Source organism: Otolemur garnettii, unplaced genomic scaffold, assembly GCF_000181295.1.
Source record: "Otolemur garnettii isolate 467f Iridium unplaced genomic scaffold, OtoGar3 scaffold00123, whole genome shotgun sequence".
Classification (NCBI taxonomy): domain Eukaryota; kingdom Metazoa; phylum Chordata; class Mammalia; order Primates; family Galagidae; genus Otolemur; species Otolemur garnettii.
In genome coordinates this window covers 3,758,452-3,775,009 of record NW_003852518.1, presented here as the reverse complement: position 1 = coordinate 3,775,009, position 16,558 = coordinate 3,758,452, and the positions used below count along the sequence as shown (strand labels likewise).

The following is a 16,558-nucleotide window of genomic DNA, read 5'->3' as shown; positions in this document are numbered from 1 at the left end:
AGGGTGGGGCGCTCCCCGTTTCTTGCCTGGCACTCTTCTTCCCCACCAGAGCTCAACCCCACTGCTGGCCAGGGTGCTCACAGCTGCCCAGCTCTAGCCTGTCCATCTTCCCACTTCTGGAAGCTCTCGGTTTCTGGCCAAGAGTCCCAGACACGACTCCCCCTGAGAGACTTCAGGTATTCTCCATCTGCACTTCCCTGAGGATGCCGCCCTGTGGTTTCCCCCACTCCAGTGGCCTCAGTGCAGCAGAAAGTACAGTCAAGGCCACTGTGCCCCAATCCTCATCACGGGGCAACTGCTGACCTTTTCCGGGGCTAGCATCTGTTGCATTAGTAATTAACATCCTATTTACTAATTATCTGACCCACCAACTAGTTGACAAAATAATATTATTGATTTAATGATAAAGTAAGGCAGAGTTTTCTATTAGATGAAGAGAAAAAAAAATCCTTAACACTCCAGAAAATACCACTTAGCCTTAGACAATCATTTCACAAATATTTACTAAGTTCCTGTCATGGGTTAAGTGTTACCTTAAACAAAGAGGAACACTGATGAATAAGACAGGGAAGGTTCCTCCCCACACAGGCTGACATTCGACACACCCATATTTCAGAATCTGTAGACGGTCATCCCATATAAAACAGTGGCTATGAAAATAGTGTAAATTTTAAATTTATTATCCAATATGGGATACTTCTGAGAAAGATGAAGCTATTAATAATTAGCCTCTAAGAATAAGCATAAACCAGGACAGGCAGATGAGGCAGTGTCCTCACTGTGGATATTAACCCAGCCAGGAACAACTGACCACATTAATGCTGAACTAAAGCCAGACTGTATGATAACTTGCTTGTAAATCTTATCTTATAAATCTCTTCTCAGTAAATGTAAATACAAGTAGACAGTGGAATATAATATTCAATTATATAATATTTTAAGCTAGTTTACTAATATCCATATTTCAGAAAAATATAATAAAAACATGGATTGCAAGCGTCCACTGAATCATATCTGGGCATTCTGAATGAACAGTGAAACACACAAAGTAAAGTCTATTAAGTCTTGATTCAGAAAACAAAACATACCTCTGTAACTGGGAAATGTCACTTGCTTCATAACTGGCATTCAGCCTTCTTCGCAGGACAGAGAATGCCGTAGCGAGGCGATCATAACTAGGAGGGAAAAGCTGGTTAGGGCCCCAAATGTGTGGTTAGAGCAGCTGTTTACAGTGCGATGGCACATTGATTAAAAGAGGTGTAAAAAGGCAAACAAGTTGCAATGATTATGCCTTTATGATTTAGACTCAGTTTAAAGTATTCACCTAGAAGCTAGATAAATCAAGAGACCCTTCTGATGTGCCAGCCATCTTCATGTCTGAGTGTTGGGGCACTAAGTTCCCTCAGGGACTTTCCTGAGATGCCAGGTGTGGGAGCGAGCACAGACTCCGTGACAGGCCCAGCCACAGCACAGCTGCAGCCAGAGACACTCAGGAGCAAAATCCCAGCCTGACCTCTGCAACTAGTCACACTCTATAACCTTTGCCTAAGTGCCACTTCATGGCTTTACAAATATCCCATCATTGGTTACTCCTACCTTGACAATCACTATAAATGTCTTTTTTTCTTTTTAAGTAAAACCTATCTCACCCTCGTTATCTTGTGAGTAGGTTCCATGTATTACTCCTTTTTGTACCCCCAACTCATAGGAGTACATAACGGAAACTGGATGACTACATTAATACCTTTATCAATAATATAAATTGAAACAAAATACTGGGCCATTGCCAGTAAATCCAAATGTCCTAGCTATGCCTCATATAAATTTAAGGGTGCAGCACAAGGAAGGAATGACAACTGGGAATTGCACCAACAATTTCTATACACCAAAACCTGTGTGATCTGGACAGGTTTGCCTCTTAGCAGGCAAGCACAGAACGCAGCTTCTCAGGTCTTAACTGTTCTTGAAAAGGAGATGAATATTTCTATCCCTAAACATGCTTAATAATTGTTCTCACTAACAGGGTAGGTAAAGTTCCATTTTAGAAGAGAGAACAACATAACCTAAAATTTGACCTAAAAATTGTACCCTCATATTAATTTGAATAAAAAAGAATTGCTGATCTCTATCCTAACGAAAAAGTAAGGAAAACAAAAATGAATGAACTGAGGCTCTCCTAGAATTGTTAGCTTTCCAGCTAGACTAGATGATAAAGAATTTATAATTTAATGACATGACTCATATTTCCAGAAATTCGTGAGAAGGCCGCTGGTGTCCATGTGAAGATGTTGCTTGCCTTAGAAAGCTCACCTTCACAGGCAGGGTGGGAAGGGGGCCTCCTCCACAGATAAGGGGCTGGTAGGGCCTCAGGGGGCAAAGGAGAGAGCAGAGGGCCCTGACTGCCTGATGACAAATGGCTCACTCACAAGAGCACACACCTCTGCAGTCATAGAAGTGACGGGGTCACCTGTCATTCACCTATTGATTCATTTCTTCAATTGACATTTACTAAACACCTGTCACATGCCAGTCACCACAGAGTTGGGCACAGGGGCAATCTACAAACTAGCTCCTGCTGCTCTGGAGCCGCTCAGAGGGGAAACAACAGCCACTTATAGGCACAGGCTGGAGAGCTGTGAAACCAAGAGTGTCTTAACTTGGATGGGAGGACAAGATTGAGGAGAGGATCCAGGCTGGGCCAAATGCAAAAGAAAATGCAGTCACTTGCTAAAAATCTCAGATTCTTTCTCAACAGTGTGTCTATACCTGCAGTTAACTTTTCCAGGAGAAGTTCCCGGTTGTGGAGAGAAACTTCCAGACTTCCACTCTTTCTTATCCCAAAACAGGCATCGGATCCATTGGAAATGAATGGTATAGTTCACTGCCTTCACTAAATATTTGTTTGGAGCTTTTCTGTCATAGTCAACATCTAATAAGGATAAATAGCCTATGTTGGCATCTAAAAAGAGAAATAATAAATTGAAAATATGACCTGAAGTTTGCAGAATGGCATATTTCATTCCAAACCCAGACAGAGCCATAGACATCGGGATAAGAATTGAAAAGTGAATCATATCCTGGCCACTTCTTGCCCCTGGAGCATTCAATATGTGGATTAAATGCTGCATCCAGTCAAATCTCTTGGCTGCAGATTTTTATTTGGGAATGGCAGAGAACTGGGAAAGAAAACGGTGTTTCTAGGACCCTCCATGTCCCAAGTCCCCTCAACAGCCTGAACAGGTCAGCCCATGCCCTAGAGGGATGGAGAGGGTTGGGACAGGTTGCCCAGCTGCCGTCCAGGTCCACGTCCTGCTTCTCCCTGGCTCCTCAGCAGTCTGCCACGTCTCAGCACACTCAGAGTCTGAACCCAGCTTGGAAGGGGCAGCACACTGAATCATGTGGTTTTAGACTATCACTGTTAAACAATTTTTATGTTCAGTAGCAAAAGTATTTAACCTTTCAGTTATGTAAAATTTGCTTTTAAGATTTTTAATAAATGGTACTGGGCAACAAGCTATTACCCCTTTCTAACAATATGGAAAAAGACAGACTTTATGCCACATTATGAATACCGACCAATCAGGAAACTAAATGTAAAAAAAAAAAAGAACTATACAAGTATGAAAACAACACATGAATAACTTCTTTTATAACCTGGATATAAGAAACAAATTTTTGACTATGGCTCTAACTCTAAAAATCATACAACAAAATGTTGATAAATTGCTATTTCAAAAATAGCCCTAACATAATAAAGAACTCTAAAGTCAAGAAACAGAAGTCCCAAACAGACCAATACCAAGCAGTGAGATTGAAATGGTAACGACAAATCTACCGACGAAAAAGGCCTCAGACCAGACAGATTCACAGTCCAATTCTACCAGACCAAAGAGAAGAACTGGTCCTTATTCTACAGAAGTTATTGCATAACATCAAGAAGTAGGGGATCCTCCCTAACTCACGCTAGGAAGCCAGTATCACCTTAATGCCAAAGCCAGGAAAGGACACAGTAAAAAGAGAAAACTACAGACCAATATCCCTTACGAACATAGATGCCAAAATCTTTAACAAACCATCAAACCAAATTCACCAGCACATCAACAGGATAATTCACCATGGTGAAGGGGTTACATCCCAAGGATGAGAGGACGGTTTAACATATGCAAATCAATAAGCATGAGTCACCACATAAACAGAAGCAAAACCAAAGACCACACAGGTGATTATCTCGATAGATGCAGACAAAGCATTTGTTAAAATTCAACACAATTTCTTGATAAAAGCCCTCAACAATCTGTGAAGTATAGAACATAGATGTTTAGGCACAATAATCAAGTAACTGAGGTGAAAGCTATGATGATTGGTTTGATGTAACCACGTCAGATTGTATAAAAAAAAATCAGCACATTGTACCCCACATATGCATGAATGTATTCATGATCTATGTGTATGTGACTTAATAAAATATAAAAAAAAACCTCAACAAAATAGGCCTAGAAGGAAAATACCTCAAAATAATAAAAGCCATTTATGACAAACCCACAGTCAACTGCATCCTGAATGGGAAAAAGTTGAAAGCTTCCCCCTAAGAACCAGAACAAGACAAGAGAGCTCACTCTCACCACTTCTATTCAACATCACACTGGAATTCTTAGCCAGAGAAAGAAATAAAAGGTATCTAAATTGGGATAGAGGAGGTTAAACTATCCCTATTCACTGATAATCTTGTTTCTGGAAAACGCTAAGACTCCTAGAAGTGATAAGTACCTTCAGTGAAGTCTAAAGTTACAAAATCAATGTGTACAAATCAGTAGCATTTCTACATACTAATAACAGACAAACTGAAAGTAAAATTAAAGATTCGATACCACTTACAATAGTTACAAAGACATAAAATACCAAGAAATATATTTAACCAAAAAAGGTGAAATATCTCTACAAGGAGAAGTACAAACTTATAAAACTCTGAGGAAAGAAATCATAGATGACACAAACCAGTGGAAACATATCCCACGCTTATGGTTTGGTAGAATCGACATTGTTAGATGCTGCCCAGTGTGGTTAGATTCAATGTAATCCCCATCAAAACACCAGCATCATATGTTGTAGATCTAGGAAAAATAATTCTATACTCCATTTGGAACAAAAATGAAACCCAAATAGCCAAACAATCTCAAGGAAAAAGAAAAAATCTGGAAGCATCATATTATCAACTTCAAATTATTCTACAAGGCTATAGTAACCCAACAGCATGTTCAATGGAACAGAATAGAGAATCAAGAAATAAAGCCATATACCTTCAACTGATCTTGACAAAGCAGATAACATCATACACTGGGGAAAGGAAGCTCTGGTCAGTAAGCGGTGCTGGGGAAAGTGAACAGCCACATGCAGAAAGAATGAAATAGGACCCTCATCTCTCATATACAAAAATTAATTCAAAATAGAGAAAACAGTCAAATATAAGGCATGATAACATAAGAATTCTAGAAGAAAACATAGGAAAAATATTTCTAGAAGATGACCTAGGCAAAGAATTTATGACTAAGGCCCCAAACACAAATACAGTAATAATAAAAATAAATAAATAGGACTTAATTAAATTAAAAAGCCCTCGCACAGCAAAGGAAATAATCAACAAAGTAAATAGACAACCTACAGAATAGGAGCTATACATCCAATAAAGGGCTACTATCCAGAATCTACAAAACCTCAAACATATAAGCAAGAAAAAACAACCCCCTTAAAAAGTGAGCAGAAAACATGAATAGAAGCTTTCATAAAGAAAATAGGCAAATGTCCAACAAACATATGAAATGAAAACAAGCTGAACATGACTAATCATCAGGGAAAGAAAAATTAAAACCACAATGGGATACCACATCACCCCTGTTAGAATGGCTTTTATTAAAAAGTCAAAAAAAAAAACAACAAACCCCAGATCCCCACTCCGATGCAGAGAGGAATGCTCATACACTGTTGATGGACAGCAAATCGGTACAACCTGCATGGGAAACCGTATGGAGATTCCTCAAAGATCCAAACGTAGACTTGCCGCTAGATTCTACTGCCCAAGGGAAGTCATTTTATCAGAAAGACACCTGCCCGTGAGCGTTTATGCAGCACAGTTCACAACTGCAAAGATGTGGAATCAACCTAAGTGCCCATCAATTCATGAGGCAATAAAGAAATGTGGTGTTTATATGCCACGGAGAACTACTCAGCCATAAAAGAAATGGAATAATGTCCTTTTTAGCAACTGGGATGGACCTGAAGATGATGATCCTAAGTATCTCAGGAAAGGACACACACACCGCATGCACTCTCTCATGACTGGGAGCTGAATGATGGGCACACAGAGGCACAGAGAGATGTAAAGGACATTGTAAACCACGAAGGGAGTGGGACGGGAGGGCTAAAGGGAACAGACTCACCTACTGGGTACACTACTCTGGTGGCAGCCACACTAAAAGCTCCAACTGGAGCAGAGTCAAGGTATCCATGGAACAACATTTGTACCCCCTTTATATTTCGAAATAAAGAAAAATACATTTTAAATTCTCAAGAAATAAAAAAATATGAAGAGCTATAGAAGGTATTTGGGGAGATTTCAAAGATTTAAAAATGACTTTCAGAGTAGATAGTCTTGGTTCTTTTTCATTATGATAATGGTACTGAGTTGCTGAGAACGCCCTTGTTTTATGAGACATGCATTGAAGTACTTAGGGGTGCTGGGCCACGAGTTCTGAAACTTTCTCTCCAATGGCTCATCCTCCTCATCACAACCCCCACCCCATACACACATGTGCATATACACATGTGCAAGTCAAGTAAATGTGGTAAAAATGTCAGAAATGGTGAATCTTGATGAAATGGATGCAAGTGTGTGTGCGTGTTAGACATGTTTTTCTACCTTTCCATCAGCTTAAAATTATGAATAAAAATTATGATAAAAATTATGGAAAAGAAACATTAAATGCAAATTTTTTTAAACTGTCATTGAGAATTTGAATTTGGTTAGCAATACAGTTTGACCTATTTTTTAAAAGAAATCATGATTGATTCTTAAAGGAAAATAATTATTCTGCAGTGAAAACAAAGAGAGGATGGGACTGGGCCATTCACCTGCTAGTCAGAAGCTCACCCTTCCTTTCATGGCCACAGCTTGCTGGAAATCAGTCTAAAGCAGGCGTCTGACTAGTCTGACTGGTGCAGTCACATCAGCACACTGGGCTCAGTTTCTTCCTTTTCAGGGGAGGTCACTGAGGCTTTGAAGCCTAAGTCGCCAGAGGCAGAGTAACGTGAAGGGGCAAGCCCCAAACTTAACACTTTCTGCCAACTCCTGGCTGACACCCTGCCCTGACACTGCTTCAGAAGGGGTCATGTTCTTTCTGTTCATACATGAAATAAAGAGACACCTTGGAAGTCGTGGCTCAACCTCTTGATCAGGAAGGCTCAGCACAGGCTAGTTTGAAGCCAGAGATGGGGGGCGCGGCAGGCAGAGGGCAGCCCCAGCAAAGATGGAGCTGAGAAGCAGGAAGCGGTGGGTCGGAGGCCTGAGGCCACGAGCAGCAGGCTGGCCCTGCACTGCTTGGGGTGAGGATCTTAATTCCTTATGGGTGGATTCCATGTGCTGGCTATTTGAGGGATAGTTTGCATACAAGCAAGCAGAGAAACGATTTTGATGTTTTTAAAATGAATATAGAAAAATACCACTCTGCAAACAAACGTATGTTACACAGAATGTTTTCCTCGCACAAACAGAACTGAAAATTATCCACTGACCTTTCTGTGAAACAGCAGGTACATACATTTGTATAACATTCTCATCCCAGAAGTAGATCTGTTTCACAAGAAAGTCAGAAGGTGTAGGTTTCTCTGAGAATCTAGGAGATAAAAACAACGCAGGAGTGTATCATTTTTTTTCTTTCTCAATGATTTTAGTTAGACCTCTCTTTCAAGGTTTTAGTCAATTTTTGCAAAACATCTATTTCACTTCCAGGAGGTAGCCTGGGCTAACAGAGGTCACTATGCTTATTCTGAAGCATCACTTGGTCTTTTAATAGAAACTTCCATATAATACTTTCATCCCTCATTTCATTAAAAAGTAAAAAGTAAGAAAAAGTAAGAAAGAAGGTTAAGGGCAGCATCTGTGGCTCAAGGAGTAGGGCGCCGGCCCCATATGCCGAAGGTGGCGGGTTCAAACCCAGCCCCTGGCCAGAAACTGCAACAACAACAACAAAAGAAAGAAGGTTAAGGACGACCATCACGGTCTGTAAGAATAAAACAAATGGTGGTGGCTCCTGGTTGGGGCACGACTGCCCATGAGCACATTGGCATGTTTGCACTAACTCTTTACATAACCTGTTAACAGATAAAGGATAGTAAGCACAACACAGTTAGGCTAAGACGTTTCTCAGAAGCTTTTTACCTTTTCCCTGTCTGACTTAGAGTTAAGTTGAAATCCAAACTCTGAGCAAACAGACACTTCCAGGCATTTAATGACTTAGTTGGCAGAATTAGAGTCAAGCCAACAGTAGACACTAAACCTCTCTTTGAGGGCTGTGCGGACAGCTGAGACACAACTCGTTGAGGGCTGTGTGGACAGCTGAGACACAACTCTTGCTCATGGTGCCCCTCAATCTAGTTGAAATGCCCACCAAACTAATCAGGGGCAATCAAACAGCTAGCATTTGTCAGGAGGCCTGAACACATGAGGACTCAGAGCAGAAGTGATGGAGACTTTTGCTCATCCCAACCTACCACAAACTCTGCAAACTGGTGGTTCCCACTAGCGTATTTAAAGTCTTGTTCCAAAGAATCTTTTCAATATTCACTTATTTAGCCTTCTGATGTAATTCAGTTGTAAAATGGGGCCCATTCAAGTCTCATGAACTCAATGTCCATGAGAAAGATGATTTATTAAGTTACCTTAGAGCAGTGATTTTCAACCAGTGTGCTAAGGATATCGGTGTGCTGTGAGAGGATCTTGTGTGCCACCAAAATCTTTAAAAGTCATTAATTAAATTAATTTCAAAAGGCATTCAAAGTACATCAAGTATATTCTTTCTTTTTACTCTTATTTTTTATCAACATAATTTAAATATGCTTAAGTTTAACTATAGGTTCAAATGTGTCCTGAGATTAAAAAAGGTTGAAAAACACTGCTTTAGAGACAAAGATTTGAAGACATTTTCTCCTTTTGGAAAAAAAAGAAATAATAAAAATAGAATTCTTGCCCAACTTTATGCTAAGAGAATAAGATTTCTAAATGAGAAAAGATTTCTGTCAGTATAGTTACTAACAGTTCCGACATTCTGTTTCTCCAACAAATGATAATAAGCAAGATTCCAATCTCAAATGAATAAATAAATAAAACAAAGTAAGGAAGTTTATTGTCTGAACAGCAGAATATGTTATAATTTCTTTAGACAATTAGCTTCATTATTGCTTTAAAAACAATTAACTCACTGATTTTTTTCACATTCTTAAGGATGCTGTTTCTTGGTCCAATCTCCCCCACTGTGGCTGTCACCATCAACATACCTTACTAGTAACATGATGGGGAAGGCTCTAGTGATGGGTTTAGAAAATCTGATTTCTATCTGCAGAGATTCCTGGGGGTTTTCAGAAAGTCCAGTGAACTGATGGAAATTTACTTTATCCCGAAGCAATACAAATGTTGTTGTATTTCTCCTCTGATCCTGTCATCCAAAGGAAAACAAGCTAAGCAAAGTTTGCCTTTGAGAAAGTCAATGCATTAAAAATCACCCCTGACGGGCTAAAGGGAGCAGAGGCAGAGGGGACAGGCTCTCCTTACTGGGCTGACTTCCTCCTCAAACTCCAGGGCCAGGGGTTTCCTTAGCCATTGTCTGTTGATGGGCCTTTTGCTGGAGCAGTTGTAGAGGGTGAGGCCAACAACTCCACTGATCTTAGGAAACAAAGACCATCTCAGAGCAAACCACAGCAAACAGCAGACTTACGTGAAGTATAGTGACGCTACTGCTACAATTACGTAAAGTTATGCACCTGATATCAGAGCCTGGCATAGAAAAATATAACCAGTTTTACTAGTTAAGACAGCAGGGGGTGAATTTAATGCTTCCTTTGTATTACTTGGATTAAAATTAGTGACTTTTAAAGTCTTTTGAAGTATTTTTTGTTTTATACTTTAAAAGCTCACACCAAAAATATCTGCTCATTGTACATAATCAGAAAGTTATAGAAAGGTGTATAGCAGGGTTTACACAGACTAGTTGGCCTGTAATCCCGTCACTGAGAGAAATCGTATTTGAGGATGCTGCCTGCCAAACTTTTTCTACGCATTGAGTCTATCCACACTGGGGATCATCTTCTCTATTTTTGCACAAAATCTTCTGGTTACTAAAATTCTCTTGTGGACATAATTTCAACTGGCCATAAATGAACTGTATCCCTATGTTGAACGTTTCAGTACCACTTCTATTTGGGTTATCATAAATAATATTGTTTTAAATAAATAAGACGAAAGATCCTGCTCTGAATAAATCTTTCCTCATGTTCTTGGTATGTATTCCTAATAGGTATAACAAATTCTTGATTTCTGGGGACAAAGTGCTTTCCAAAAGGTCATACCAAGCAATGCCGTGGATCCCTCACTGCACTTCCACAGTGGAATTTTTAAGTACAAATAGTCTGACTTATGCACAACTTGCACTTACAAACAAAGGCTATTACAGTACATCCCGAGTCACAAATGTCTGATTGACATATGACTCACACTTAACAAATGGAGGCTGTTACAGGCTAATATACCTGTTTCAACTTACATACAGATTCAACTTAAGAACAAGCCTGCAGAACCTATCTCATTCATAACCCTGGGACTTGCTATAATTGTTGTACTTTTGCAAGTTAAAAATAAATCATTTTAATTTCTGTTTCTTTATTGTTTCAATTATTTTTATATGCTGATTAGCCATTTATACTTCCCTAAATATATATATATATATGCTAGAAGTTTTGGCCAAAATAAGATATACCCCTTGAATTTATCCTTTCCTTCATCAGACATTTATTGGGTGCCAAATGAGCCAGGTACATGTTCCTGGGCTGGGAGGCTGGGGAGCAGAAAATACTGTGAATCCTCACCCTCTCCTCTTCCAAACTCACCCTGGGCTCATTCCCAAGGCCTCTGAGCTTTGCACAGTGGCAGCATCGTAGCCAGTGAGGTCTATCCTCGGCACGATTATTGCTAATTAAAACACAAGACCTCTGAATGTGGAAGGTGAGCTCTACAAAATTGCCATGTCACTGGAGAAATTCCCCCTGACTGCCCCACCTTCACATCACCCTCTCACCCTGCTCCCCTCTTCTGCCCACCCTCCCAGGAGCCAGGGACCACCTGCTGGATTGACCCAGCTGTGCCTCTCAAGTGAGCGGGAAGGAAAGAGATGAGTCCTGGTGTGTCCTCGGCAGCACTTTCTGCAGCTTCACTGAAGTGACACTGTAGGTTATTTCAGACCTGTCCAGAGACATGACCGGCCGCATCATCACTGCACCTGACTCTCTCTGACGATAGATTAGAGAGCCCACAGGAAATGCTGAACGGGCCGCAGACCCAGCCACCAGCAGCACCTAGTTTGGCTAGGATTTTTCTGGAGAAACTAATCTTCCAAGAGAAGTGGATACAGTCACATGTTCTAAGTGGCCCCTCTCTTAGGAAACTGAAAAACAGGTGCAAATGCGCCAACCTTGTCTCTCTTTGTCACTAAAGCTCAATTACTGCAAATTCAAGGTGGCAGGTCATCCACCACCACGTACCTGTCCAGGAGCTTGGGGCTCTGGATATGGGCTCTTCTTGAAGAGTACGAGTTGGCTAATGTAGCACGGACTCTGCGTTTCTGCCCCAGCAGGACTGTGCCCAGTGAGATCAGCAGGTAAATGCACCTGGACGGAGCCCAGGCTCTGGACAGAGCTCTGAAGGTTGTGATGAAGAAGCGTCTGGAACTCCATCTGCCCAGCGCTAATGTGGGTCAGTGCCAAACAGCCCTGAAACACAGCAGGAGGAGTGACCACGGCAACACAAAGGACCAAACTGTCTGGAATCCAGACAGGGAAGAGGGGAAAATAATGGAAAAGACCTCCCATCACACGTTGGACTGGATTCATTTGACTGAGCAAAAGTTTTTTTTAATAATAGTAATTTTTTTTTGAGATTAATACAATAGAACAAATGTTTAGGTTACATTGTTTTCATTTCTAAGGTAAAGTTCAAGTTGTAGTTGAGCTGGTCACCCAGGGGGCCGTGCTGAACACCCTCACATTGGGCACATTAGGTGGGATCCCTCCGGTCGCCCTCCCTCCTCCCCCCTCCCCTCTTCCTTACTAGACTATGCTTGTGTTTTTATTTCAGGTGGTTGTTTGGTTGTTTATATATTGGTTTCAAGTTAGTGACTGAGCAAAAGTTTTGGTACAGGATATAAATGGCAAATAACAGTAAAACAAACTGTTTTGACTCATCTTTCTATAACATTGTATTCATTTTTTAGCAACCACTGTGCTTCTTGGGGATTCTTAGCCATCTACAGACAGTTCTGATACTGTGCTTATTTCTATAAGACAGAGACTTGGCAGGAAACTCGAGTGCAGGGCCTTGGGGCTCAGTGTGGGGTGGGTGTGTGACAAACGTTTTTAAATGTACTAATGAATAATGACAGTTATAATTGCTAGGTTAAGATAGAGTATTCACTTGCTTTCTAATTTCCCAAATATTATAGTAACTGTCAGTTAAATAAACCATAAGACTGGATAAGAAGGATGATAATTGGTAGAAGAGGAACAAAAGCCTGTTCTTGAAAGCACTGGAAATTTCCTAAGGTTAAAAAAAAAAAAAAACTCTGAGACAATTTCTCAAAGATATTGGAGCAAAAAAAAGAAAGAAAGAAAGGAGTATTTTTGGGGGGTTACACATCAACAGAGCTACTTTTAAAAATAATGCATGCGTCCGGGAGTGGTGGCTCACGCCTGTAATCCCAGCAACTGGGAGGCTGAGGTGGTGGATTGTCTGAACTCACAGGCTCAAGACCACCCTGACCCAGAGCAAAACCTCATCTCTAAAGAAATAGCCAGGCACTGTGGCAGGCGCCTATAGTCCCAGCTACCTGGGAGACTGAGGCAAGAGAATAACTTAAGCCCAGAAGTTTGAGGTTGCTGTGAGCTGTGACGACATGGTACTCTACCAAGGGTGACAAAGAGAGACTTTAAATCTTTAAAAAGATTTAAATTTAATGCATGCAAGAAATCATTTGTATTAATTTAGGTCATTCCTCAAAAAACACAAGGTAACCTGAGCAATGTGTAGAAGCCAAAGTTCCCAAACATCTAAGTGGAAATCTCCAAACACAAGAGGGCTGAAGAGAAGCAAAGTTTCACTGGAAACATTAGAGTACTATCATGAAACACCTGAAATGCAAAATGAACATTTCCACATACTGAAATACTCCCCAGAACAGTAAACAGAGTGACTCTATGTTGAGTTTCGTGATTACGAACACAGGGTAACATCCTGAGAGAGGGAAGCAGAAGGAGAAGCATGACTTACGAGCAGTACATCTGTGATGATGGCGATTGCCTCTTCTCCCAGATAGTCCTGACCCCTGGATTGCTCTTGCTCAGAGATGTCCCAGACTCTGGATATGAGATGGATGAGATCCAGCCTGAGGCCTCTGTCAGTCACATACCTTCCCGAGAACCAGCCTTGAGCAAGGAGAGCCCGGGAGTACTTGAGGATGAGGACGGCACTCACACGGCTGAGCTGCATGGAAGGAAGAGCTGCAAGTAAAATGTTTCAGACACATTCTAACCTCTTTCATTATTACTGGAAATTAAAAACTACTGAAGTGGGGCAAGGAGAATTGAATTCAAGTCCAGTCTGGCAACTTCCTAAGTAAGCATTTGCTCTCTGATGCTCAGCTTCCTGACTCACAAAACGACCGGAGTGGTCTCTAACAGCCTTTCATGCTGTAAGATGCTGCTTGGTTTGGAGCCCAACAACCACACGGCAAATCCCTTCACATGCTGGCTGCAGCCTCCCTGTTCAGACTTCTCTGCTCCCAAGCCAGGCTGCAGCCTCCCTGTTCAGGCTTCTCTGCCCCCAAGCCAGGCTACAGTCTCCCTGCTCTCAAGCTGTCGAAGCTTCTTCTTGCTGCCTTTCATATTCCCTGCCTGAAGTATCTTCACCCTCCTTTGGCCTAGAAAAACCCTACTTCTCACCCTCTCTTTCTCTAAACTCTCAATATAGACTATTTTCTATATAGAAACATACACAAAATAAAGGAAGTAGTTTGGTGGTAAAACTGCCCACCACCCAACTTTAACAGGCATCATTCATGGGCAATAGTTTTTCTTACAGTCTCTACTCAAGATCTAAAAAAAGTTGAAAGCATATCTCAGTTTTTAAAAAATTTTTTTTGAGACACAGTCTCACTCTGGCTACAGTGCTATGGCGTCATAGCTCACAGCAACCTCAAACTCTCAGGTGCAAGTAATCCTCTTGCCTCAGCCTCTTCAGTAGCTGGGACTATAGATGCCAGCCACAACATCCAGTTAGGTTTTTTTTTCTATTTTTCGTAGAGATGGGGGTCTTACTCTTGCTCAGGCTGATCTTAAACTCCTGAGCTGAAGCAATCCATTGCCTCGGCCTCCCAGAGTGCTAGGATTACAGACACGAGCCACTGTACTCAGCCCAAATCTCAGATTATTATTTTTATCCACAAACACTTTATTATGACATAGTGCTGACAGATAACACTTTATGATAGTGCTAAAACCATGATTATAGTGCCATTATCAGATCTAACAAAATATGATTCTTTCTACTTACACTTGAAAACCAATTTCAAATGTCCACCAGACAAAGTTAGCTATGCTATCTCTGTGTTTCTGGAGAAGCTTCTCATTCTCCCAGTCAGCACAGTTACTGCAGGGTATCTGTTTCTACATTTACCTCCATTCACCATTGTTTAAAGACAAGGACTTAATTCTTTGTGACTTAGCAGGTCCTAGCAATTGCTAATAAATATGTGTCCAAAGAAATGAAATTAACACAATATTTTCAGCTATGCATACTTATTTAACTAAAAGGTGGCTTAGAAATATCTTTTAAAGTACAATTCTTTCACCAATAATAAAATTAATAGTTTGGAAATACATTTAAACTCCCATTAAAGGCCCGTATATATAAGATAACATCATCAAAATGGGACTTAAAATTGAAAGAATCATTTTTTGTCTAAAATAAAACAAGGCTCGGTGCCCATAGCTCAATAGGTGGGGTGCTGGCCACATACACTGAGGCAGGTGGGTTCGAACCTGGCCTGGGCCTGCTAAACAACAATAACAACTGCAACAAAAAAACAGCTGGGCATTGTGGTGGGCACCTGTAGTCCCAGCTACTTGGGAGGCTGAGACCAAAGAATGGTTTAAGCCCAGGAGTTTGAGGTTGCTGTGAGCTGTGATGTGACAGCACTCTACTGAGGGGGACACAGTGAGATTTCATCTCAAAATAAACAAACAGACAAATAAATAAATAAAATAAAACATGTACTTTAAAGAACATGGTATTCCCACTTTTCATACTGCCTATATTTTTAACAGAAAATATCAAAATGGTCACTTTAGAAATGACGATCAATCACATTCAGTTTTATTTCTCATCTGAAATAAGACTTGTGGCAGGTCCAGGTTTCAGAGACACACGAGAGAGGGACTATGCCACGGAAGTTTTCAGATTCATCCTCTTGAGCCTCATGTCAGGTCATTGCTGGGGAGTAACTGCATTTCCCAGGTCTTTGAGTCCAGGGGAGGCAATGTGACTGGTGCTTGCCAGGGGAATGGGAGTGCAGAGAGGTATGCTGCTCCCATGGCCACGTTCTGGACAGTGGTGGACCTTTACCATGCTTTAGTCCCCTGACTTAGGAAGCTGCGAGTGGAGATGTTGGAAGCACAAGATGAAAGCCAGAGTCCCCAGGTCCCCATGGGGGGGACCCCCACTGAACACCTGCTATGGAATGTGTGTGAGTAGAGAATAAAGGTCTGTTGTGCTCAGCTACTGCAGTCTCCGGGTGAGATGTGATAGCAGCTAGTGCGACTTAACTAATATGGTTTGTGTCTTACAAGGCTAAGTGGTCTAAATTTGGAAGGCAGATGTACAAAAATAAAGTAATGATAAATCAAAGTGTTAAAGTGCTTCAACAAAATCATCTGCATAGAAGCAAATGAACTCAGTCTTAAGGCTTCCATGAGGATGTTATGAAGCAGGGAACAGTTGAGTCCATCCTTGAGGAGAAGAAGTAACCTGCCCAGGTTAAGGGGAAGCATACTGTCTCAGGGATATAAGGAACTTCCAGAGTGACCGAGCATGGAAGCTGGCTCTGTGGGGGAGATGTAAGGAACTTCCAGAGTGACCAACCATGGAAGCTGGCTCTGTGGGGGGATGTAAGGAACTTCCAGAGTGACCCAGCACGGAAGCTGACTCTGTGGTGGGGGGATGTAAGGAACTTCCAGAGTGACCCAGCAC

The 16,558-nt window shown here is 41.2% G+C and overlaps 1 protein-coding gene across 11 annotated transcripts in view; it reads right to left on the bottom strand.

Moving 5' to 3' along the window:
* PKD1L1 (polycystin 1 like 1, transient receptor potential channel interacting) overlaps positions 1-16,558 on the bottom strand; it is a 175,459-nt gene that overhangs the window by 65,889 nt on the left and 93,012 nt on the right. For 9 of the 11 annotated variants that reach the window (XR_002775242.1, XR_002775243.1, XM_023517881.1 and 6 more), the window contains 7 exons: positions 13,583-13,795; positions 11,803-12,030; positions 9,821-9,931; positions 9,547-9,704; positions 7,786-7,886; positions 2,767-2,959; positions 1,089-1,175 (listed from right to left, as the gene is read on the bottom strand). Coding sequence is in view for 9 of the 11 variants with exons in the window: in XM_023517881.1 (XP_023373649.1) it covers positions 1,089-1,175; positions 2,767-2,959; positions 7,786-7,886; positions 9,547-9,704; positions 9,821-9,931; positions 11,803-12,030; positions 13,583-13,795 (1,091 nt within the window). In the remaining 2 variants the exon portion in view is untranslated. The remainder of the gene's footprint in view (positions 1-1,088; positions 1,176-2,766; positions 2,960-7,785; positions 7,887-9,546; positions 9,705-9,820; positions 9,932-11,802; positions 12,031-13,582; positions 13,796-16,558) is intronic. The other 2 variants (XM_023517882.1, XM_023517884.1) reach the window with 2 other exon arrangements.